The 26,189-nt window shown below is 42.3% G+C and overlaps 1 protein-coding gene across 2 annotated transcripts in view; it reads left to right on the top strand.

Annotated features, from left to right (window-relative positions):
* Nucleotides 1–26,189, top strand: part of map4k3a (mitogen-activated protein kinase kinase kinase kinase 3a) — a 69,406-nt gene that overhangs the window by 20,414 nt on the left and 22,803 nt on the right. The window contains exons 3-18 of one of the 2 annotated variants that reach the window (XM_062448888.1): nucleotides 4,939–5,029; nucleotides 5,769–5,833; nucleotides 6,912–6,967; nucleotides 7,315–7,362; nucleotides 8,298–8,340; nucleotides 9,087–9,159; nucleotides 9,600–9,731; nucleotides 10,126–10,188; nucleotides 10,847–10,928; nucleotides 11,217–11,336; nucleotides 15,341–15,413; nucleotides 16,232–16,290; nucleotides 17,033–17,095; nucleotides 20,502–20,560; nucleotides 24,893–24,931; nucleotides 25,890–25,997. In XM_062448888.1, coding sequence (XP_062304872.1) covers nucleotides 4,939–5,029; nucleotides 5,769–5,833; nucleotides 6,912–6,967; nucleotides 7,315–7,362; nucleotides 8,298–8,340; nucleotides 9,087–9,159; nucleotides 9,600–9,731; nucleotides 10,126–10,188; nucleotides 10,847–10,928; nucleotides 11,217–11,336; nucleotides 15,341–15,413; nucleotides 16,232–16,290; nucleotides 17,033–17,095; nucleotides 20,502–20,560; nucleotides 24,893–24,931; nucleotides 25,890–25,997 — 1,174 coding nt within the window. The remainder of the gene's footprint in view (nucleotides 1–4,938; nucleotides 5,030–5,768; nucleotides 5,834–6,911; nucleotides 6,968–7,314; nucleotides 7,363–8,297; nucleotides 8,341–9,086; nucleotides 9,160–9,599; nucleotides 9,732–10,125; nucleotides 10,189–10,846; nucleotides 10,929–11,216; nucleotides 11,337–15,340; nucleotides 15,414–16,231; nucleotides 16,291–17,032; nucleotides 17,096–20,501; nucleotides 20,561–24,892; nucleotides 24,932–25,889; nucleotides 25,998–26,189) is intronic. The other variant, XM_062448889.1, reaches the window with a different exon arrangement.

The following is a 26,189-nucleotide window of genomic DNA, read 5'->3' as shown; positions in this document are numbered from 1 at the left end:
GGGTGAAGTGCCTTGCCCAAGGACACAACGTCATTTGGTTTGCATAGCCTGGAATCGAACTAGCAACCTTCTGATTACTAGCCTGATTCCCTAACCACTCAGCCATCTGACTCCCCTTAATTATAATTTTTTCAAAAATTGTTCAGCCCTACTACAATGTGTATGCAAGCATTCAATGCGCAAGTAAACATTTTTTGAGCTTTTTGGTCATCTGTATCTCAGGTGTCAGCTGTTCTATTAGAGCCTCAGCAATACTTTGGACTATCAGTTGAAGGTCTTAATGAGTTGCCACTAGTTACTTACTCATGCTGCATTCCATGTCATGTGAAATCCTTCACGTTATGTTATTTGTATATTATCTATTCTAGTTTTGCCATACACAAACAACATGTTATGCTTTGAGCAGTTTATCTGCTTAGGTTGTCTTCAGCGTTTAACCTGAATGTTACATTGATTTGCCTCAATGCACTCTCCCTCCGTCTGTCTGTGAGGGCCTCATTGCATCACTTTCGACAGCACAGCCGGACCCGATATAGGGTACGCATGCAGCATATTGCTGAGTGCAAAAGCCGTTTTCATTCCTATCAAATATTTAGCGTGTTAGCATTAGCATTCACACCTGATCACCATGCTGATTCTCTGGAGAGCTCATCGTGAACATTCAAACATCACACGGTCCGAACGCCGAGGCTTGCACCAGTGCCTCTTTAATATGCGAGGCCCATGACCAGGGGGTTTAGCGAGGCATCACATCAATACCAGGGAGTGTCTTCTGCCCCCCTCAGCATGCAGTCGCTCCGAGGCACTTCACTCAAACCCTCTTTCATGACAAACAATCAAAGACGAGTCATTCTCTTTTGTGTCATGGTTAGAACCGTCTGACATTTTCTGTTCAGGCTGTAAGATACATTCTTCATTGGGGGGGTTTCCGGAGCTTGTTTGAACTTCTTTCAGAGTGTCTGACTGGTTGATGTTTTCATTTTTGCTAACAGAGGAAAGGTTAAAAATACCTTCCAGCCAGGAATGGCAATGAAAAGCATGCTTTTAAGTCATGGTCAACATATATATTCTAATGTACCCTATGCGTGTGAGTGTGTCTGTGTGTGCCTGGCCATTCCCTCACCAGGTCCTTTTTGCCAATTTGCCCACACACATCATCCACAGCCCCAGAGGCCTCCTCATGTTAGCCATGCAATGCTAACGCACCGCAGGAACCGCATCTAAAATTCATGGGCCAACGTATAAAAATACATTTTAAAAATCCACCCTTCCCTCTTCAAATGTCACCGGCGCTGCTTGACAAGGGGAAGGCGTCACAATCCTCTGACAGGACCGGGTGACAAGGATGTGCATGGCGCTTCACAGAGCGGTCAGCAGCAGCTGGCGTCTCTGACAGGTGTCACCAGCGAGTCCAAGACTGTGTGTTTTCTGGGGTGACAAGGGGTTGGATGGCCTGGAGGAGTGTTGCCAGAACCTTGCACGATCCCCCTTTTTGGGTGCACGCTGACAGGATGAATGACAGCGGCTGGATCCAGTCTCACTTCTCCAAGAAACGCACGCTGTGCACGCACGAAAGGGCAAACATGCGTTTTTGCCTGCGTGCACGTTCAAGAACACGCGGTCACACTTGTACCTAAGCAGTGACAGGCATCTATTCAACCTCTGACCCATTTTTTGCCTTTTGTTCTCACTTTTTTTTCATTCTCACACACACATACACACATTCTCACACACACACACACACACACACACAGACACACACCCCACCTCAAACACACACACACACACACTGTAACACGGTTGGCATAACACCCTGCAACATGCCTGCAAGGGGGAAAACATGTCACATTTGACCAAAGCTTGACATTGTGCTCTGCACCTTGCTATATGCCAGTCTTCTTTAATCTCAAACAAAGTATTGTTTTCCTACAACTGAGTTAACCTCTGCTGATGTTTCCCTAGCAACAGTTAGCTGCTAGCTCATTGGTGTCCTGCTCAGAAGGAGAACTGTGCTGCCCATACTAAATAGTCCTTTAATGTTTGCCTCTACTGTAAATCGTCTCAATTCAGTTCTAATTTGCCCTCATTTGTGCTGTTTTGTTTTTGGAGCAACATCTCTCACAAGGATTCCATGAATTCCCGTAATTGATTATGGCATGCAAGATTGATCTTTTGTGTGTGATTTCCCTTGTCCATGTAAAGAATTCCTACTTTGTCAGGATTAGAGGATGCCCAGATCTTTAGAGCGGCTTCAAGAGCTTCCAACCCCGCCAATCTGTTTGCACAAAGCCTTCAACTTCCTCCCTGGCTCCCTGAAAACACAAATCACATGGATATGCTTAAGCACGCACACAGGCATGCAAGCACACAAAAACACATACCACCAAGAATATGGTTACACACACAGGCACCCGCATCCCTCAGCCGATGGTTTTCATTCCTCAGGACATTCCAACTGTTTTCCCACCAGTGATGTGGTGTTTTTTAGCCATTGCCACAACACCCTATTTAAAAAACACACACACACACAGGCACATGGTGTGCCTCACAATTATTTTGATCACACTAAATAATGTGATTTTTATCAAGCTGGGGAATTAAATCTAACTGGGGTCTGATTTAAAGCTCAGCTCTAATAATTATTACCGTTATATTTATTTCCGTTTGTAAACACTCTGTTTTAAGCAAAGTATATTAAGACTCATTGTAAGGTGTCCTTTTGACACCGAACTGTCCCTCAAACGGCAGCTTGCTTCTATGTCCTGACTGCTCAGGTAAACTTGGCTGCTGTAGTGCTTGGAGGGGTCAATGTTAAAGCTATATTGATTCCATGTCACCTTTTTGGTACTGCAATGTCAGACCAATGTGCGTAGCAATCGTTTTTTCAGCTTCTAGGTACATCAGATAGTTTTCCCAGCAGTTATATATCAACAAATTGATATATATTTTATATATTTTTTTTTTGGAAGGGAGTTTGTGTCTTTGGTTGGTTCAGTTACAACCCAAGATTTACCCTGATAAATGCACTATTTCTACTTACGGTTATGTAGTCTAAATATAACCTGACACGAAACTCACCTGTAAAAAGAACACCTGTGTAATTTGGGTCAGGTGACCTGTTATTTCTAGCTTTTGATTGGTGTGGGGGCTTTTTGTATGGCTTTTGGTGACGATGATAAGGGAGGCTGGATAGGACCCAAGCACAGCCAGCTATCCATCCCTCTCCCTGTGCCGGAAAATGTCATTGTGTCACCGGAGAAGGACTTGCCACGAAGCGGAAGCCCCTGAGGTCACCTGACCTCACCACCCGTGTCATCTCTGAAAGTGAATCCCGGGTTCACAACCTTTGGGAGTAGACTGTGAGCCTCAAAAAAAAACAAAAAACAGTTTAATGTTTATTCATCATAGGGTCATGCAGCTGTAACTTTTATTAATATAAATACTGCAACACAAAGTGTGTGTGTGTGGGCAGCATTGTTGCCAGCTTGACTGACTATTTTAGTGTGTCAGTCCAGCACAGTCCATACATTTTAATGAAGCGATTATGTAAGCACTTTATGTTCATTTTCATGGTAGGGAAAGCATACCTTTTTTTTCAGAAGATTGAACAGTGGCAGTAAAAATTGCGAAAGGAGAAAAGGAAGGGATGAGTTTTTTTTTTTTTTTTTTTAATGAGGCCTGCAGCTTCCATCATTAAACCAGCAGTCACAACAAAGTGACTTTGTTCTTTTTCTCACTCTGAGCGCTTGTCCCCCCGCGCGCACAAGATGATGCACGTGTCTATAGATGTTGAGATCCGAGCTGGAGATCAAGGTCAGCGGAGATAGTCGCCGTCAGGTCCAGAAACCCTCCTGGGGGGGTGGATGTTGTGGGGGGAAGAAAAAAAAACGAAAGAAGAAGAACGTCCTCTTGTCCAATCATATGGGTCGCTGGCGTCCTCCCAATTGCCCCTGAGGCCAATCGAAAGTGAGGGGGAGGCTTCGTGGCCAGTCGTTTCTCATTAAAACCAGTAAACGTGCCCGCCTCTGTCCTCTGAAGAAGCTTCCGGAAGGGGAAGCTCGCTCGATAGCCCCGGCCCAGGATGGGAAATGTGCTGACATTGCAGTGGGACGCTAGCAAGTAGGCTGCAGATAGATAAATGGGGTGAAAGACGTGGGGGTTTTGAGAGGTGGTGGGGGTAGCAAAGGGGGTGTTGGTATCGGAATCCACACATGTCCCCATGTTGACAGAGTTGCCAAAAACGAGAATCAGCCACCTTAGTGTTTGAGGTTGTTTTGTCGTTATTTTAAGATATGGGGCTGGTCGTGGCTGATGGGGGGGGTGGGGGGGGGGTGTTTGTCATGTGTCTCGGATGCTGTCAAGACATACCCAGTCCGCACTCCCCCACCCCCTCTCAGTACCTTATTAGTATCGTTGCATATCCAACTGTTTATTAACAACCTGGATGTGCCCATATCTTTGTGCTTTGTCAAAGTGAAAAACCATCACTTCCTGTAGACCTGCCAAGCCCCCCTCAGCCACTCCGTTATAATAATGATGCGCCAAAATTGATTCTCCCTGGCGATTATGACTAAACATCGCCAGGCTCATTGATTTCGGAGATGGCCTCACCGGTTTACGGCTCCGCTGCCATGACGGATACCTTCATCAAAAGAGACCTGCATAGATTACGAAGAACCCATCGATTTGGGACGAGTCGATCCGCAAGCCATTAAGGCTGTGTATGCATGCATGTTTTTTTTGTGTGTGGCTTTTCTGAAGGCCAGTAAGGGTGGGGCGTGCTTCTTGGGCCAGCGTATCAAACTTTGACACCACAGCACTGTTGCAGTGTGTATGTGTGTGTGCTCGCGCGAGCGAATGTGACTGTCTCTAATGTGTGTTTTGAGTGTATCTTGTGGGCAACCCACTCATACAGTGCTACCTCTGTCACCTTCACAGGGGAGGACTTTGCGGTGGTGCAGCAGGAGATCGTCATGATGAAGGACTGTAAGCACTCTAACATCGTGGCCTACTTCGGCAGTTACCTGAGGTACCGTCTTTAAGGCTCTCCATCCCGCCCTGCTGTCCGTCCAATGTCATCCCCATCCAGTCCATTCTCATGCACTAGCAGGCTTCGGAGGGCACACAAACACCTCACACTCATGGTGAATGTAAACACATCAACAACAAAAAATATAGACACACAAGTCACAGATTAACTCAAATGTCACAAACGCTGTAAACACAGACTCTGTATGGTGTTGACAGAGTTAGTTGTTAACACACACACCCGTAAGCCATCCTACGTCTGCGCACACACAAATGTCCACACACACTTCCACACACAGACAAATCTGCAGCTTTTCTTGTGGCTGTGGTGTGGGAGCTCACACAGTCTGCTGCACTGCAGTCAGGCTGCGGTCAGACCTCTTAGCCTCCCTGCGCTAGCTAACACAGTTGCTAATTGCTAGCTCGGGGGGTGGGGAGGTGTGTGTAAGGAGATGGTGGTTGGCTTCTCTGTGAATGGTCTGGGGGGAGGGGGGGGTGTTGGACCATAGGGGTGGATGGTGGTTTAGACAACTTGTACCACGCTGTGTGACGACCCAGAAAAGAAACCCCCGAAGCATTAATATGTATATTCTCAGTCCCGCCATTCCCCCCCAAGACAACCCCACACACACACAAGGCCACCTTTCTCTTTAGATATTCTTCTTTTTGCTCAGTCGAGTCCTGAGACGTATCGATTGAAAAACCTAATTTGTCTTCTTTTTTCCTTTCCCTCGTTTCAGGAGAGATAAGTTATGGATATGTATGGAGCATTGCGGGGGCGGGTCCCTTCAAGACATATATCACGGTAAACACAACACCAGAGTGCTCAAACACATAAGCATTTGAAAAATGGCACAGCAAGCCTGGACACTTTGAAGTTGAATTCAAGTTTGATACACATTGGCTTTTTGCAGGCTTTATTTGTTAACGGTGTCTGTGACTAAGCTGCCGGACCCGGTCAATTATTAACAAATACTGTCAAGTAATAATTGATGATTATTTGGGTGTGCTTGGTCGTCCACTGCCATAAAACCAACATAGAATCAACAAGGCAACTGAAACTCCCCTCAGGCAAATATTTTCATGTAATTGACCAACACAGTATTTGGGGATGCTGTAAAACGGGAAACTGGCCAAACAGGAATTATTTACCCCAAAAAAGGAGTGGGTACCGTATCCATGACTGATATGACTGAAATGACAATAACAGAGCTTTTGTAGTATAGTTAGTCACACATTTTAAAGGTACAGTTTACGTGATAGGTGGTTGTTAGCGAAACACCACAAGGCAAATGGTGAGCGACAAAATTGCTGTGCTTTTGAAACTGTCAGCAGTCAACCACGTAATAAGGTTGGCGCTCCCACTCCCTCCTCCTCCTGATGGTGGTTAAAAGCCCCCGGGGTCATTAGAGCCTCGGACTTCAGCAGCTGCAGAAAGACACAGTTGATTCCGCTCTCAGACGCTGTAGTTTTGGGGCTGCCAGGCCTCATTAAGGGCGCCATAGCACCAAGCTTCCTCCGCCTCCCCGTTCAGATACCGCCTCCAACATATTGACCCCCTGTTGCCGAGGAGACACGGTGCTGATTCCACCCCCTCCCCCTCACCTGCCGAGCCCCTCCTTTCAACACCCGCAGGCCCCTCCCACTACTCTGGAGAAGAGGAAAAAAAGGGGGTCAAGGCACGGCAGGCGCCCGGCTAAGCGAACTTCCCTCGCGGCCTCGCCGAATAAAGAGACGGGAGCGCAGGGGGAAAAGAGAGGAGAATATAACGACTTGTCGCTGCCAAGCGCTGATTGAATTCCTTTAACCTGTTAAAGTTTTTCAAAGCAGAAGCTCTCCCCATGTATGTCTGACTACATGTGCGTCCTTTCCTTATCTTGCAGTGACGGGCCCTCTCACGGAGTCGCAAATAGCCTACGTGTCGAGGGAGACTCTGCAGGTAGGGCCACAATGGCGTCCGTTTCTCCGCCCAATCAAACACACATTAGCCTTTGTGGCGTGCCGCCTTTCGTCTTTTGAAGCGCCGCCTTTGAACTGACGCTCTCTTTTGATTTTATGGAGGCACTTGAAATGTGATTGGGAAGAGAGGGGGAAAAAAAGCTTGATTTAAAATGAATAAATAAAAAATCAAGAGACCCAACTCTCCGAAATGATCCTCTTGAAAATGCTCATAGGAAATTAGTTTCCTATCTCTAACGCAAGGCAAATCAATTTGTGTGTTGTCATTTGGAAGGAATGCTCAACAAAAGGTGGACATGTTTACACGCCTGGCTTTTGTCTCCACAGGGGCTGTATTATCTACACAACAAAGGGAAAATGCACAGAGATATTAAGGTGAGGTATGGAACACGTGTGCCCCTGTCGGCACAGTCGATGATCGAAGCCCGACGGAGCAGCTGTAGCACTGCATATGGAAAATAATGATCAGGATGTGCAGTCCATGTCTGTAGCCTACATCAAAGCCGATTTTATTTGTATGGCCCTTTTTACAAGCAATGTCACTGAGAGCTTCACATATGCCGGCTTCATAGAACTGCACCAAACCATCCTAACACCCTCAATCTCAATTATATATATATATGGACTTTATGCAACACATTTATAAATGAGTCTTCACTAGATGATTAGAGTATTCATGAGATGTACTGTACAGTATGTATAGTGTTGATTGGCCTGTAATGGCTAGTTGTTTGGGAATGTATAGAAAGCATCTGTCACACGCAGGGGTATATGTATAATATACGCCCACATAACACTATACTTTAAATATTTAAGTGGCATTAGGCCATCATAAGATATGTACATTTGAATCTTTCCCTAGCATGTATCACCAATTCATTAATTTCATGTTTTTAAAATGGATTCGCGTTATTTATTTTTTCTTCTGTACGCCTAATTGTTGAGGTCTCCCTGCGTGTGACAGATGCCTTCCTTACAGTCAATAGCAGGCCTCACAGGGAATTATTTGACTAGACGCGCAATGGCCATTATACAAACATTTATGACACTAATGGCGGCCATTTGAATCCCCCGAAGATCCATCTTTCAAACTCACCCCAGGCTTCCCTCCCTTTGGTTGCTCCTCTTTTAAAGTCCCGTTTTATAAATGGCCTTGTTAAGGAAGTGCAGTGCCGATGACAGTGACATAGAAAATGCACAGGCCCACTTTGGAGCTTCATGTTGAAAAAACAAGAAAATATGAACATTTTGTGTACAAAATGAATGCTAATGCGGTATGTGTAACTTGTGTCATTGACTCTTTCCCAAAGGGAGCAAACATACTGTTGACCGACAACGGATATGTCAAACTAGGTAAGCTAGCATGACTTTCTCTGATGGTCTGTGGCCCAGGTCAGTCAAGTAGGTCAGGTCAGGTATGTTGTAATGCATGTCTCATTCAGCAATTTATTTCTATATTTCTCAATATAAGGGGGTAATTAACATGCATAATGGACTTGGAATAGTTATGTGTGATTTGCCGGTAAATCACAGTTGGAACTAAGCATAATGGAATTGATGCTTAGTTCTTTTGGCCTATATTTGCAATTGATTGAACTGAAGCTGGTAACCTACTTTCTGTTCCCTCAACGTTTGATGAATCATTTAGCTTTGGCCAGCGTAAAGACATTAGGCTTCTCTCCTAGCAATGACTGACAATTAATTGAGGTGGTCTGTGAACATCACCTTCTGCTTTCACATTGTATGCCATCAGCTAATTTAATTCTGTCGAGAAACAATACATAAGCTGTAACAAACATCCTATCCATCCGAAGAACTGGTGTCGTTAGCTGAGCGCATGTTTTTACTCAATAACCGTGTTACTTTTTGTAGCTTATTACAATAGTTAGACCTACACTAGGTCACCACTGCATGTGTACAGTTATTCCTATTTTGTGTTGTATGTCAATTCTAATGTGTAGAATCTGGGTCTCCTTGGGCTATAAATATTCAAATGTGTACATTTGTTGGTGTTATAAAAACACAGAAATATCCATGAATGCGTCCCTAATAAGTAATAACGTATTTACTGCAATGTTTTTTTCTTTTTTTTGAGGCAGCTGACTTTGGCGTCTCTGCACAAATCACAATGACAATAGCCAAGAGAAAATCCTTCATTGGCACACCTTACTGGTAATGTCCTTGGTCTCCTCCTCCTATTGATCTCGCTCCCTCGATACCCATTGTCAGGCTTACGAGCAGAGATCCCTCATCAGCCATTTTGTCAAGCCACATGTAAATGTGCCCTGAGATTGATTTGAACTTTGGAGGTTTGAGAAAGGGGCAAGCAATGACGCACTACTGATGATGATGATAATTAAATTGTTTTAAATACATTTCATTTATTTCATCGTTGTGTTCAGTTTTCAAGCCTGTCCTGTATCATTTAATACTACTTGTCATCTGTTATGGTGCCATGATGATGATGATAATAAGGATTTTTATGATTATGATGGCCATGACTTATGGTCATTATACATGCACAATATGCTGTGAACAGTGATACACACAAGTTCCAGCCTGACCATTGCAGCATTTAACTTTGCCTTGCCGCCTTCCGTGCCCATGAACAGGATGGCACCAGAGGTGGCAGCAGTGGAGAGGAAGGGCGGGTACAACCACCTGTGTGACATCTGGGCGGTGGGCATCACAGCCATCGAGCTGGCAGAGTTGCAGCCACCCATGTTTGACCTGCATCCGATGAGGTCAGTTCACACACGTTTGACCTGGCAAACAAAATTGATGCAATCTTTAGCATGCTAGACCAAAATATTGTCTCTTTATATGCATTTGTTATTATTATTTTAACTTTTGTGAAATCCTTTCCATAGGCGTAAACATCCTTTTACGGATCCTTTTATGGATTAAAAGAACATTTATTTCAAATTTTTTTTTTTGTCTAGAAATGTTGTGAGTGAGTTTATGATTAATGTATACAATGTACCATATAATTTTTTTGGTAAATTTGGATAACGGAATGTTGTTTAGTTGAATTTTTACCCTACTCTCTGTGTGGAAGCAGGTTTTGTACTTGAATCCACAATATCACAGTTTGTTCTCTTGTCTTTTTTTCTGTTTTTCTCCCCTCCTTCTCCCAAGGGCCCTGTTCTTGATGACCAAAAGTAACTTCCAGCCTCCCAAGTTGAAAGACAAGGTGAAATGGTGAGTTTGTCATTGGACCGGTCTCCTGTATCTCCCTCTCCTCTGTCTCCATCCATTTCTATCTCTGTTTCACTCCCTACCGCCATTTCCCCCCTCAATGAAGGGCAACGTCTGTCAGAAAAGGTACACATCAGGAAGACAGAACTCTGTTGTAAATTTAGGGAAAACTTCCACCTGCTTCCAATTCTGTAGTTAAATATATTAATGCAATTTAATTAATGTATTGTACACAAACACTAGATTCTACCATCCAGTTGAAGGTTTATAAAGGAGATATCTCCGACCCTCCAGCCATGAGATCCATTCACACCTAGTCTGATCCCACGGCTCAACAAAGCGTCAACCGTTTTCACCCCATCTGTTTACAGAATAACAGAATGGAAAAAGTTAGTGATACAATATTCATGAACCAAATCAAAATGCTACTGAAATATTAACAGTCAGATGCACCTGCCTTAAAGGGACAGGTGCCCAATATTGACATGGCAAGGGAAGGTATATTTGACAGTCTAACTATCTTGACTTCACAAAGCAAAACTTGAATTTTTCTTTCCCTTCGCAGGGGTTTGGCACTATTACCATATAAATTGAACTTTTAGCACAGAGGGATGGGGGAGGTGTAATCAGTTTTTTAATCTCTTGTTTTTGATTCCCCAAGGACCAATAATTTTCATCATTTTGTGAAGATATCCCTGACAAAAAACCCTAAGAAGAGGCCTTCTGCAGACAAGCTGTTACAGGTGAGATGATTTTGGCAAATTATTTCTATGAGAATGTCCAAAAACTGACACAAAACAAAAAACACAAAACATTGTTCATAATTTTCACTGAATGTTTCTTAGTTTCTGTTTAAGCCTTTTGTGTTTACAAATCCCATAAAAACATTGCCCTTTTCCCATATCTTTTTCTGCAAGCAAATAATGAACTTGTCGGTTTACCTGTCTTTCTTGTGCACACATACTGGTGTGTTTTGCGATGGATCCTGTATACGCTGTTATTTTACTGAGATTGCCTTGTTGTTTTCCCAGCATCCCTTTGTATCCCAGCCGCTGAGTCGGACACTGGCCATCGAGCTACTGGACAAGGCGAGCAACCCGGACCACTCCACATACGATGACCACTTTGATGACGAGGAGACAGAGCCCGAGGTATATCTTGCTACTCTTGCGAAATTCTATTAAGAGTTGGCCATATTCAGCTGCCATAGTCAGCTCAAGGGTCCTATTCAATTAAAGCAGGCCCACAGGTTGCATCTTCAGGAGACTGAGAACGTTTATTTGAATTGAATTGGTTTGAGAGAAGTCCAAGTATTTTTATATTGTTTTATGTAGTTTGAATGATAAGAATACAAAATGGCTGATAGAAGCACATATTCTCCCTGGGATGCAAAATTATTGATGTTTTCTAATATTGGCAAAGCTTTTACCAGTAAACTGACTACGGTTTCGAAATTTTTCTTCTGTATAGTCTAGACAATGACATTTGAGTCTGTATTTTAGAATATCTTTGCAAACATAGATTCACAACATTTTGTAAGATTTGGAGTAAAAACTGTATTCACCAAATAGGGTAAATGATCAGTGGTACAATTGTTTGCATTACAGTACTGAAATATTCCAGAATGCTGCAGGAACATTATGAAATCCTGTTTAATGTACTGCTCAATTACATTTTCAGCACAGCATTCTGAGTAGTATGGTAAACTTCGCTTTGATGTTTAACCAAGACTTTCCCAGCTTTCTACTCATGTGCTGTGTATATTTTTCACTCATCTGTCTCTTAATTTATTTGTTGATGTGTGCTACAGTAGGAGGCTATTGTTTTCTTATGCATATTTCTGCCTCTCTCTTCCTCCTCACACTTAGTTTGAATTGTGGGGTGAGTTGGTGGTCAATATGCGATGTGTTTTAAGTTATTTGAAAGGCTTTGAAGTGACACGGTATGTTTTTGTTGTCTGTGTTTTCCGTTTGTGCGTGCTCATACTGTATTGCTCCTGTGTGCGTAAGAGTGTGTGTTGCTTCGATAAACAGGATTCCCCGACTCCTATGCAATTGTCACTGGGAATGTTGTTTGGTGTGAAATGTAAGTGCATGAGGCTACTCTACTCTGAGTGTGTTCTAGTTGAAATCCAGGCAAGCATGTCTTGAAATGGTTTGCTGTGGAGTATGGCGTGTGTTTTTCCCCCCCCCCCAGTCTTGCCACTCAAAGCTGTAAACCTTTAATGAGAGCGTTTTTGTAAAACTATTGTCGATAATGGGGAAATTGCATCGTAGATCCATCTAGAATGCTTCTGCTATTTCTGAGGTGTTGTCTGCATTAACACTGTGTCAACCCACAAGCTGTTCTTCCTTCTCTCCCTCCTGTTGCCCTCTCCATTCATTGTATATTGATGTGAAACCACACCTGTTCAGACGAAACAGCGTCAACATGCAAAGTGAACCAGCTGTAACAGTTCTCTGGCATCTTACATCAATCGAATCGTGACCAAATGGCCTCAGCACATTTTTAGATTGTACCCAAAGCATCCCACCCTGTCGGACTCGTACCCCGAATGCTCGCTTGAGTCCTTAAACTGTCCTTGGCCCGGACCAACATTTAGTCGCAAGTGCTTTTAGTGGCTTCCTTTTCTTCTCGATGGAGCAACAACTGGATGGAAGTGAGTGACGGATGCTCTTCAACTGCCTCGTTGTGGCCTGGAACTGTCAGTTCTCTTATACTGTAGGCCTCCCTTCCTATAATGTCCTCTCAAGCGTAAGAAAGGATGCTAATAAATAAATAACAGCGGAAACATTGAGGGCCACCATTCCGCAATCTCTCCTCGTCGGCGTAATGCAACAGAACGCTAGCTATGTTATTCCCAGGGGACTTAGCCGAGGGCGGATGTCAGGGTGTGCGATCCTACAAGATGAGTCGCTTTCGTTGTGTCTCAGTCATCAAAGTGTGACATTCAGGGGTCAGATTTTTTTTCCTTCGGTCTTTCTTTATCCCTCACGTCCGATTCTTATCAGCTTTTTATCAGGGAAAATTTCCAGTATGTTGCAGTTTCTGTGGAGATGAGGTTGCAGTTCTTCTCTTATCGTTGTTTGTGTGGATGTTTTCTTTTTTGCATCGTCATGTTCATCATTCTAATTCACGAGCCACTGCTTGTTGTTAATTGACTTGAGCGTCTGTTGTTTAGTACTGTTTGTTGTGAGACAAATTGGTCTCCTGTTAAGTTAGTATGAAAAACATAAAGCAAACTAATTTCTCAAGTGTCCAAACATTCTGATTAGACCTGTTAAATCTGTTGAAAACCTCTCCTAAGATCAGAATTGGAGTTCTGGAGTAATTGTGACACTACACAAGTTGTGTACAGCAAACAAAAAATACTATAGATAGAATTATTTTAATGTCATACTGATATATTAAGCGTCAGGGACTTCTCTCTGATTTACCAGGCTGAGGGTGAAACAAATTGAGCATGTGCAGAGGGAGCAGCGTTGCCAGATGTACGCTAATTATCGTATTTGTGCCATTAATTTGCCCTTTGTTTGATGTACAATCAATAATACCAAGTCCCATAGTGGATGATAATTTGAATATTTTCTCATGAGCATGGCTGCTCATTTAAGAGAATTTGCACAAGATAACTGCTGCATCCATGTAAAAAAAAAAAAATGGTGTAAAGAAAAGGGCAGAGTCGTTGCTGGAACAGTAAAACAAAGTAAGCATAGCCAGCAAACATGCAGGAAAACAACCTCGATTTTACTGGATGGCTTAAACCTGTTGCAGGCTGTGACTTAAATGCATTATGTCTTTGTTGTAAAATACAGGTGGTGGCTGATATCACAATTTTACAAATTAAATTAAATACACAGAGTAGCCTTTTTGAAGATTGTACAACGCTAGACTGTGGAACTTGAGCTAATTAAGTAAGCAGGTTATTGATTTATGTTTCATGTAGATGCTGAACAAGTAAGTAAGTCTTTATTTATATAGCACATTTCATACAAGAATTGTAGCTCAAGGTGCTTTACATAAAATCAATAAAAACAATAATACAAGTGATAAAAGTAATAATTAAAATAGCAAATCTATAAAAACAATAATATAACTAATAAAAGTAGTAAAAACCCTTCTGAGATAAAAATTACTTAAATGCTTCGGTAAAAAGATAGGTCTTAAGCTGTCTTTAAAAATGTCTAGCGTGTTTGCTTCCCTAATATTTATGGGTAATTTGTTCCATAGTTTTGGGGCGTAATTGACAAAGGCCGAATCACCAATCTTCTTATGACTGCTTCTGGGGACCTCTAATTGGCCTGCATTTGATGATCGCAGTGTTCTAGCTGGTGTGTAGTTTATAAGGGAGTTAGCAATGTAGCTAGGTCCTTGTCCGTGTAGAGCTTTGTATGTGAGGAAAAGGACCTTAAAGTCAATTCTGAAGGTAACAGGGAGACAGTTTAAAGTAGCTAGGACAGGACTAATGTGTTCTCTCCTTTTAGTTTTGGTTAATAATCTAGCTGCAGCTCACATTTACAGCTAGTTGGTTCTCTTGGTAATGACCAGTGTACGATTAGTTTCCTCAAACTACAATAATTTAAAGCCTCTGGGTAACATTTCCTATCTGGTACCGCTGTGAGGTGTTCTGCATGTGTTTAGAGTTGAATTTACATGTAACCTTCTCAATCTTAAAGAAACCTAGATGTAATTTAATTGTATCATCTCTTCTGAAATTGAATTGGAATTGGAACTGAAATGGAATTTTTGCACATTTCCAAAAAATGAGGTCTTGATTATTTTCCTTGCCAGCCTCATGCAATGGTTGACAGCTTATTATGAGCGCAGACATCTGACGACCAGCAACATGAATGCAAATGAATCACAACAGCGTATGGAACTGCATAAATTATCAGGCTGCTGATTAGATAAATTAGCGCCGCAACCTGTGAATCACCTTCAGAATGTTATGTTCTCCTTCTGTGGCCATATTTGTCTATTGAAGGTTCCAAACGCCAGTGCCTAAATTTGAAAATGCATCTTTTGGATTGCACCTGTTTATATATATATATATATATTTTTTCTTCTTCTTTCCAAACAGCTACATATTGTTTCAACTGTTGTTGTGTTCCTCCACCTACATCCCTTCAGCTCAGTGTTACTCTTTTCCTTCCAGACTCCTGTGTCTGTGCCTCATCGGATCCCCTCAGGGAACACGCGGGAGGGGAAAACGCTCTCTGAGATCAACTGTAAGTGTACCTGGGGACATGTACTTCATATAACCCCCAGTTCCCTCAAATGGGAAAACATTTTTTACATGACAAATGCATGTTTTAAGTAGTGTGTCATATTAAAACGGACCTTATGACTTCCCTGATTCCAAAGTGATGTGTGGTTTAGTTTGACTGATCTGTACTTGAGTTTGTTGCTCTCTTTAACCTTGATGCTTATGCTGTAGTTATTCTTACGGACGCGTATATGAGCTTGTGACAAATGTAAAGGCGGCTTCATGAAAGATTCATGCCTTGTGTTTCTACCCCCCCCCCCCCCCCCCCAGTAGAGTTATCCTGCCTTTGACCTTGTGGTTTAGCTCAAGAAAACCACCCCCTCCCTCCCTCCATCTTTCTATCTCTCCGACCACTTACTGAGTCGCCTCTCTGGAGAATTAAGTATTCATCATTCGAGTGCAAAAAGCATAAGGAACAGCTTACTGTTCAGCCTGGGACTTTATCTGTTGGTTTTAATCACCACCGTTTTGTTTGAGTCAGTGTCCTGGAGGATTATGGGGAAAGAAATTGCCTGTACAACCCAATAATATAAGCCCATAAGCAATATTCTACGTTGGCAGTCTGTTACTCTTACTCCTAAAAAGTTGTTGTGTGTGTTTGAGGAAAGAGTTGTTTCATTTAGGACTGAACATTTTTGGTTTTGGCATGCTTTTAATGTAACATGACATTTTCTGTAACATGAGAAAGCATTTTTTTAGTAGTTCACCTGAAGTAGTAAAGTTTTTTTATGATGTCATCAATGCATGTTTTACCTATTTGTCTCTGTTTATCTCCTACAGTTGACCAAGTCAAGTTTGATCTCGTACGTAGAAAGGAGACTGAACCATATCATGACCTAGTGAGTGCCTGCTCTAAAACACACACAAGCACACACATACACACAGTCTATTTGTCTGCTGCGTATGCGCATGCCCTCTGATTCATTGAGACACACTCACTCTCCCACTCCCCATTTTCTGGCTGACCAGACACCTGATCGACATCTGACTAATTTTAGCCATGAAATCATACTATGCAATAATAATCACCACCACATCACAGCCTCCCACTGCCAGCCTCACATTCCCAGCCTCACAATCCCAGCCTTAAATTCCCAGACTTACACTTTGTGTTCACGTTAACTGTCACTTCTATCTGTGGCCATCTCATCTCATAGCTAACTACTGCATGATGGACAAGCCTGATTTATATTGATGTTTCACCGAAACTGTACTCAATATAATGTAATTTACCAGTTTTTACAACACCATGAACTTCCTAAAACTATCAACCTAATCAACAGAGGTACCAAATTACAGGCAATTGTAACTTGTGTGACTAGTTCAAAATATGAAAGCGGTGAACGACTTACCCACTGCCTGTTTCTCTAACACTGCAACATTGTTAAAACTGATCATTTTAACTAACAACAAATGCTCCCCCCCAACCCAACAGTCCTGTAGGATCAGTTGTTTCTAACCCTTCACTTCTCATTTCAGCGACAGTCTCTCACCCCATGGTTCTGTGTGTGTTTTCAGTACACCCGAAAAGCCGCCCCTCTGAATAATCTGTATTATTTTCTTGGTCTGTCTACTAAACAGCACGACTCTGACGATTTTTTGGACTGTGAGGAAGATATATACTACACTGCAAGATCTAATCTGGTATTTTTTTTTGCTCTCATATGCTCTGGTCTCTCTTGAATTCTTCCTGACATCTTCCTGACTGTCCCTTTTTTGTTTTGCTTCATCTTGTCATCTTTCATCCCGTCTTTCAGCTCACTCATGCTTCGTAGTTCATTGAAACAACATCTCCTCATCCCTCCTTTTGCCTGTGCTGCGTTTCATTGTGCATGACGGCCACTGCCGAGCTGTCTGTTAAAGTCCAGAATCCCGGTGATGTGCCGTATCCTCATATCCTCAGTGTTTTGTTCACAGGCAGCCGTGATCTATCCGTCTGCCTTCCCATATAAATACACGATAGCAGCCCCTTAGTGGTGTTATTGTGATATGAGCGGGTATTGCATTTGACGCTGAAGGTTTGTCATTATCGTAATTTAATGTAATTCAAATACCCTAGTTTTGACTTGAATTATGCAATAACCAGCCCTAAGGTTGAAATAAGGGTGACCATTTCTACTATAATAGAAACAAAACAACAAGGAAATAAAGGAACAGTCTGGAAAATGACCACTGAAATGTTGAGCAAACTAAAGGAAATGGTCTTTGACCTATGCATGGAGGTAGGGAGTGAAGGAGTAGCTATTTTATCCATCCCCTTGGGGAAATTGTTGGCAGTCCAGAAGAAGGGGATACATAAGTGTTTCCTCTGTTGATTTTGGCCCGCCACGGCTAAATTTCTGCCGCCACGGTATCAGAAATAGAGCTGTACAAAAGGCCAACTATCAGCAGTGATTGTTAGAGTGCATGTCGCAGAATAGCACGGACACGCGCTTCACACCGCAGTTGAGATTGCGTGTGTGCGTCCCTGAGAACTAAGTCGTCAGTTATGTAGTCTATAGTTCTTGCAAATATACATTTTAGTTAACTTGTGATTTTTGTTGTTTGTATTCTTCCCCTGCTAGCTAAATTGTGTCTGTTGATTCGATAGCGATTGCTGCCCCCTGCCCTATTTAATTAATATATAGTGTTTTTATTGTTATTATTTGCTACAGAATGCTTAGCCTATCAAGATCAAATGCTTAGCCTATCAAGATCAAATGAAGCAGACAGTGTACAGTGCCGTTGGGGGGGGGGGGGCGGGCGCCCCCCTAATATAATGGTAGGGGAAACACTGGGAGAGGGAGAGAGAGGGCAAAAGTGGCATTGTGTGTTCCATAGGGACGTTGAGGCTGCAGCAGGCTTCGCGCCCCCGAGTTGGACAGAAGAGTGCTGCCTCAGCGCCCACAATTACTTAGCATAACAAACAGCAAAATAAGGCAAATACAGCACCTGCGCTGAGGTAAAGCAGCTCCCATGCTTAGTACCAAAGTCAGAAAGCCTCACCATCCAGGTGAAGTTGCAAATATTGGTTTCTACAATGTTCAATTAATCATCTTTACCACAAATATATATTTGATTTTCCTTTATATGTATAGTATAAAGCAGATTTGCCGGGTGGAATTGTTTCATAAACTTCAAACCTGCACAGACTAACTAGAGTACCAGAATAGATGTTTCGGGAATATTTAATTAGCTTTAAACATGCTAGGCAAGCTTAATCAATCCCAGATCCAGTCATTAGTAAGGATTTGAACCCAGGTATAACAATGTGTTAAAAGGTTGTCAATATCCAAGGCACTGTAACAGCCACACTGTGTCACCTCACCAATGAATGTCTAAGAATAAAAAAAGTTGGTCCATTTATCAAAGCATGGCGCCATCATGACAGGAGACCTCGACAAGGGAAATGGAGAGATGGATAGATGAAAGGGGAGAGGAAAGATGGAGCAATGAAGAGATGAGGAAAGGTGTAAAGGAGAGATGGAGGGATATATAGGGGAAACAAGGGAAGAGAGATGAGAGGGACAGGAAGGGGCAGAGGTGACGAGTCACTGAGACGGAAAGCCCTGGATCTCCACTGTCACTTCTCCTCCTTCTGTGTACCCTCCCTCTTTTTCTCCTTATTTCCATTTATTTCTCTTGTTCACTGCTTTCTCTCTGATCCCCCCTCCTTTTCTCCCTTTTTTCCTATCTTTTCACTCTCTTCCTTTTTCCTCTTTCTTTCATATTCACTTTGCTTTCTCTTAGGGCCTCACTCAATCTCCCACTTCCATCCCTGTACACTTCTCTCTCCCTCCTCCCTTGCAAAAAAACCCTCACTCAGCAGAAAAAAAAGCTAGCGGTGAATAACAATATGACAGTTTGCTGCGCGAGGGAAATTTTCCTTCAGTAATTTAACCCTCGTGCTGCCTTCGGGTCACATGACCCAAAGGTTCATAACGAACCATCGTTGTGTTTACCCAATTTTACCCAATACAAAAACAAATTAAAATAATTTTCTTTTAACCTTTGCAATGTGGGGGGTCTGAGACAGCCTAGCTGTTAAAAGAAAATGCTTCACTTTGTCTTTGTATGCGGTAAATCTGTCGCAATACGACGGTGGGTCACAATGACTGATGGGTCAGAATGACCCGAAGATAACACAAGGGCTAGAGAGCAAGTGGAGAATTTTTTTTTAAATCAATGGCGTTTTGCATGACAGAGAGGTCTGGTCTGGAGTCAGAAGCTAGAGGTGGCTCAGGTTGGTGAAGGAGAGGATCTGATAATAACTGAAGCGTAGATAATCACTGGAGCCTGGGTAGAGCTAAAGTTCACCCCCAGTGGTACAGCCACAGTGGTTTGGGTTACAGAGGATAAATCTTATTTTTTCCTGCAGTTGCCCCGTTGCTTTCATCGTCTTGTCCTCTTTCTTCAACTTTTGCTGTTTTTGTTTCCTTCTCTCTACCTGTTGTCTATCTATGGCATGTGGATACTTAATTTACAATTACAATTTACAATTAATGCTCCTAAAGTAAACCTTCTAGTCTGCAAAGAACAAAGACAGTTGATGGAACCATGTCAACTAACACCAAAGTGGAATAACAAATGAATATTAGCTATATGTTAATGTTTTAGGAGGGGCTCAGGGATCATTTAGGTGTCATTAAAGGAAGTGTCAACCAATATGTCCTCTGTTTTTTGGATTCCAAGGTCTACACAAACATTCTTGATTCCTTTCAATTTAATCTCCGCTCTATCTTCTGATCCTTCTATCTTTATATGCTGTTAAAGAATTTCATTATGTATGAAAATATCAATGCATGCTACCTGTATAAATCTCAATGTTCTTTTGGCAAGTTACTGGATTTTCGCTAAAGGACACTCACTTAACACTCAAGGCATACCACGCCAAGTCTGAAGTGTGGCTTTCCGAAACGATGGAAATTCAATTTACGGCCTAAATTACTTTAGATGAATGGTACTCACCATGCAACTGTATGGCTATGGGACTCCAGAGGTGTGTAAAATGGAGAATTAAAATATTGCAAGTATTCCTTTTTCTTACCATTTCTGTTCCTTCTTCTCCGAGGACTTGCAAATGGACTATGAAGACGGATCTCCCAAAGGTTCCATCTTGGGTGGAAATAAGTAAGTGAGACTGTTCCCACGCACAGCTGTACGCTATAGTGTAATTAGAGAGTATTGAAACTCCTTTGCTTTTCCCCCCACATTTTTGGTTTTTATTTTTTTATAAAGTTGCAAAAATGTCCAAAACCTTTGTTGCCTTGTCGTTGTGGGTAAATGAGGTGATAAAAAAAGCCTTGTAGAATAAGGCTGTAACAATTTGCAAATGTTTTTGAAACATGGGGTCTGAATACTTTTCATTTGCACTGTTTATACCTAATAATTGTGACAAGGAAAGCACCAGACTCTTTCTTTTTTTTAGTGGTGATTTTTTTAAATCTAGATTAATCTCACTTGTAATTTGAATTCCGCCAAAGGCATTCAGAATGTGTGCTACCCAAATAATGACTAAGTCTTTGAGAACGGGTTTCTCAAGCCAGGTGGGGCATTAGACCAGGAGCTCATCTCCTGTTTCCAAAATGTATCACAAACTGCTTGAGAAAGCTGTTCTACTATGATAATTGGTGATGAAAATAAATTATGTTCAATAAGATGTACTTTTGTTTATTAACTGTTTATTAGATTAGTTAGCTTGGCTGATAGAGCTGTGCTGACGGGCTTGCCTCGGTTGCACTCAAACATCGTAGTTTGACGACGACTCTTCCCCTGCGCTACATCAGTGCTTGGCCCGGCATCTTCCGCATTAGCTAAGGGATGCTTTGCGTTTAGGTGGTATTTGAGACTGGAAGAACTCCTACAGTAAACTAATTCCGCATAGCACAAGGTGCAAACAACCTTAGTCTTGTCGAGGTTTCCATTGGGAAGCTTCTTAAAAATAAATTTTCCCTGAAGGAAACCAGGCGGCTTCATAGCTGCATTCATGTTAGCACGTCACGTTTGATTTCATACACAAGGCATACACACAAGTTCGAAGACTCGTTCTCGCCCCCTACAGTGCAATTCGGCTAGGTATACATCCGCGCTAAAATATCAAGGTGAAAGTCATCATAGCTTGCGTAGTATAGACCCAGCTCCCAACCCAACTTTGAGAAAAGATTAACGGCGATATTTTTTTTATCGCCGATAAGTCGCTGCGCGTTAACGCCGATAACGGCCCACCACTACTTTTTGTACATTTTTATAATATATAAATACACCTGTCATTGTCCGTGCTCTATTTACTCAGGACTCAGGGTAACTCTATGAAAACTAGTGATACATTGACAGATTTTTGGCTTCCTTAATGGTTTAGCTTCTTGAATGACAACTTCAGGCTAGCATCAATGACGCCATCCTCTCAAGTACCGTTTCTGTAAAGAATTGAGTTCCTTAGTCTGTGTGTCCGTTTAGTCCAAAGCATTATCAATTGGAATCTCTGACTCAGTTATCTCTGGGAAAGTGAAGCATTCTCACTGCTATGAGTGGGAGGGTGTTTGTATATGTTAGTATATGAGGACGGATGGGTGTGTATGTTTGTGACTGCACGATGGGAGTAGAGAAAGAGGGTGAAAGAGAGAATACCATGTGTAAACCTCATCTTCATAGTCTTACTCACAGACATTTCAACCCTTGTGTCTGTGTATATACATTTATAAACAAGAATATAATAATATACACTTGTGCGTTAATACTTTGACTATCATCAAAAAAAGCATGCAACTGTTGGGAACTGGAAAATGAAATAGACCTTTCACACACACACACCTCGCACATCCAAACTCACACACACAGACTGGCAGACATCCACACCAGGGAAGCAGGAACCGAGAGTACTCCATCAGATGGAATGCCACACGAGCGAGACAGGGGCAGGAGGCTGTTTAACTAAACCCTGGAAAGCCAGAGGCTCCCAACAGAGAGCGACAGGTACTCATAGTAGTCTGACAGACGGATGGCTTAGTGGGTGGGTGGAAGGATGGAGGGATGAACGCTTACATGATGTGAAATGAGAGTCCAAGCTTGTATGTGTATCAATAACATTGTATGAAAGATCATTGCACATACAACACATTTCCCCCCATCAAAGGACAGTGTATTTTGCCATGAGAGAAAGGAAAGGAACTAGTCTCCCAGCAATCCAGCCATACCATGTCATACCCTACAGAAATGGTTTGTAAATACAGCACTGGGTATTTTTGCATAGAGTGCCGTTTTGGTCCCTGATAGGAATTGGTCCCTGTTTGTTGATGTTTTTATGCTCTTTCCACCAATTGAAAGGTTTCACCAAGGGCAAAACCATAAAACATACAGTTAGGTCCATAAATATTTGGACATTGACACAATTTTCAACATTTTGGCTCTGTATACCACCACAATGGATTTGAAATGAAACAATCAAGATGTGCTTTAAGTGCAGACTTTCAGCTTTAATTTCAGGGTATTTACATCCAAATCAGGTGAACGGTGTAGGAATTACAATACATTTTATATGTGCCCCCCCCCCTTTTTAAGGGACCAAAAGTAATTGGACAATTGGCTGCTCAGCTGTTCCATGGCCAGGTGTATGTTATTCTCTCATGGGAGTTCATTATTTCATTGACAAGGAGCAGATAAAAGGTCTAGAGTTCATTTCAAGTATGGTATTTGTGTTTGGAATCTGTTGCTGTCAACTCTCAATATGAAGTCCAAAGAGCTGTCACCATCAGTGAAGCAAGCCATCGTTAGGCTGAAAAATCAAAACAAACCTATCAGAGAGATAGCAAAAACATTAGGTGTGGCTCAATCAACTGTTTGGTACATTCTTAAAAAGAAAGAATGCACTGGTGAGCTCAGCAACACCAAAAGACCCGGAAGACCACGGAAAACAACTGTGGTGGATGACAGAAGAATTCTTTCCCTGGTGAAGAAAAACCCCTTCACAACAGTTGGCCAGATCAAGAACACTCTCCAGGAGGTAGGCATATCTGTGTCAAAGTCAAAAATTAAGAGAAGACTTCACCAGAGTAAATACAGAGGGTTCCCCACAAGATGTAAACCATTGGTGAGTCTCAAAAACAGGAAGACCAGATTAGAGTTTGCCAAAAAACATCTAAAAGAGCCTGTACAGTTCTGGAACAACATCCTATGGACAGATGAGACCAAGATCAACTTGTACCAGAATGATGGGAAGAGAAGAGTATGGAGAAGGGAAGGAACTGCTCATGATCCAAAGCATACCACCTCATCAGTGAAGCATGGTGGAGGTAGTGTTATGGCGTGGGCATGTATGGCTGCCAATGGAACTGGTTCCTTTATCGATGATGTGACTGCTGACAAAAGCAGTAGGATGAATTCTGAAGTGTTTCTGGCAATATTATCTGCTCAGATTCAGCCAAATGCTTCAGAACTCATAGGACGGCGCTTCACAATGCAGATGGACAATGACCCGAAGCATACTGCGAAAGCAACCAAAGAGTTTTTTAAGGCAAAGAAGTGGAATGTTCTGCAATGGCCAAGTCAATCACCTGACCTAAATCCAATTGAGCATGCATTTCACTTGCTAAAGACAAAACTGAAGGGAAAATGCCCCAAGAACAAGCAGGAACTGAAGACAGTTGCAGTAGAGGCCTGGCAGAGCATCACCAGGGACGAAACCCAGAGTCTGGTGATGTCTATGGGTTCCAGACTTCAGGCTGTCATTGACTGCAAAGGATTTGCAACCAAGTATTAAAAGTGACAATTAGATTTATGATTATGTTAGTTTGTCCAATTATTTTTGGTCCCTTAAAAAGGGGGCGGCCACATATAAAATGTGTTGTAATTCCTACACCGTTCACCTGATTTGGATGTAAATACCCTGAAATTAAAGCTGAAAGTCTGCACTTAAAGCACATCTTGATTGTTTCATTTCAAATCCATTGTGGTGGTATACAGAGCCAAAATGATGAAAATTGTGTCAATGTCCAAATATTTATGGACCTAACTGTATATTGTTTTGTTCTACACTATTTATTGAATTTTTTACAGCTCCGCCACGATCACTTGTGATTTGCTTGTGGAAATTGCACTCTCCTCCTTTTCTCCTCTCCCCCTCAGTGTTGAATTATTAACAACCAAAACACAGAGAAATGTGGATTTTGAGGAGAGGAGAGCGAAACGTAGAAGTTCTTTGACCAAAAAAAAAAAGTTTCTTCTGAAATGTTAAAGCTGAGGCACTTGAGTTACAGTGCTTCAGTTTTGTTTTGTTTTTTTTAAACGCTTGGGGAAAGAAAAACATCAACCCTTGAATGCTTTATATCCATCATGTCTCTCCATCTGAAGTTTATATAAGCTTCCTAGTTTATGTGTATTTTGTAAATTGTTTTTCTCCACCCTCTTTTCATGCATTTAGTTGTTGTCCAAACACGAGTCTCTGATCTCTAATTATCTCATTGACAGGAGTCTTTTGAAATCGGTTGAAGAGGAGCTAAACCAAAGGTAGGCTCTATTCCTTTGGTCCTTCTCTTAATCGTAGCCCTTTTACTTTTCTTGTGTCTCCCTATCTATATATATTTCTGTGTGTCTTCTTTTTGCTCTTATCTATCTTCATCGTCCTTCTCTCTCTCGTCCTCCATGCCTCTCCTCTTTCCTCTCACCTCTCAGAGCGGCTTCTAGCGCTGCTCAATATTTGATGTGACCTAACCCCTCTGACGCCGCGCTTGTCCGGGTGAAATGGAAGAGTAATTTGCTTAGAACCACTACTGTGGACACAGCTGGGGAGTCTCTCCTTTCCCTTCTTCTCATCCCCCCTCCTTTCCTATCCTCTTCCCTCCTCTCTTGTCTTCTCCTCTCCCATCCTCTCCTCTCGCCTCCTCTCCTCTGGTAGAGGTGTTAAAGCCATATGCCTTGTCACGGCTCAAGGTAAAACGGTGTTTGCCATTGTTTCAGGCCCATCTTTGGCCTCACAACTAGCTGCTCTGCACATCTATTATTTCTCTGGTTCCGAGGTTAAGGTAGGGGCAATCAAGCGCTCGGCAAACACAGACTTAAGTTGTTTTCTTGACCTGCTTTTGGTTCCGGATGCATTCAGGGTTCATACTTTCAACTCTAAAAGACTCAAATATCTGAGCCCCCCGCCCCAGTATTTTTAAAAATTGCTAGTTTGTCTCAAAAGTAGGCTTGACTACCTACTAATGCAGGTGTCCCCAAACATCATAACCACCTCACTGTACTTCTTAAAAAGCCAGTCAAGAGCTCAGTAAGTGACTGCTGTGTTACTAGTCAAATATCTCAGTTGTACTAAAATACAAGGTTACCCACCTCTGAGAGGTAGTAACTAAAACAATAATGGAACAATCCTACTCTCGCAGACCCTGGTGGTTACGGTCGTTAAATCAATGAACTCTCCCTTTCAAGCAAAGTAAGCTAAGACATGCTTCCTCTACCTTTTACTCAGGGGACACGAGACTCACTTAGAAGACGACGAGGATGATGATGGCGGCAACAACGCGGATTCCGTGAATGGGGAAGACGCCATTAACGAAGATGAAGATGAGACGCTACAGTAAGTCTCCTTACATGATACGTCTGGAGGGCTGGCTCATCTAGAAGCTCTTGAAAGATCTACAAATCTACAGTTTTGAGAAACTGCTGGAAACTGCCACTGTGATTCTATTGCTATTAGGGGTGTAACGATACACTCAGCTCACGATTCGATACGTATCACAATACTGGGTGTACAATACAATACGTATCA

Source organism: Osmerus eperlanus, chromosome 22, assembly GCF_963692335.1.
Source record: "Osmerus eperlanus chromosome 22, fOsmEpe2.1, whole genome shotgun sequence".
Lineage (NCBI taxonomy): Eukaryota > Metazoa > Chordata > Actinopteri > Osmeriformes > Osmeridae > Osmerus > Osmerus eperlanus.
The sequence above is the reverse complement of the archived record's forward strand: the minus strand, read 5'-3'. Positions and strand labels throughout refer to the sequence as shown.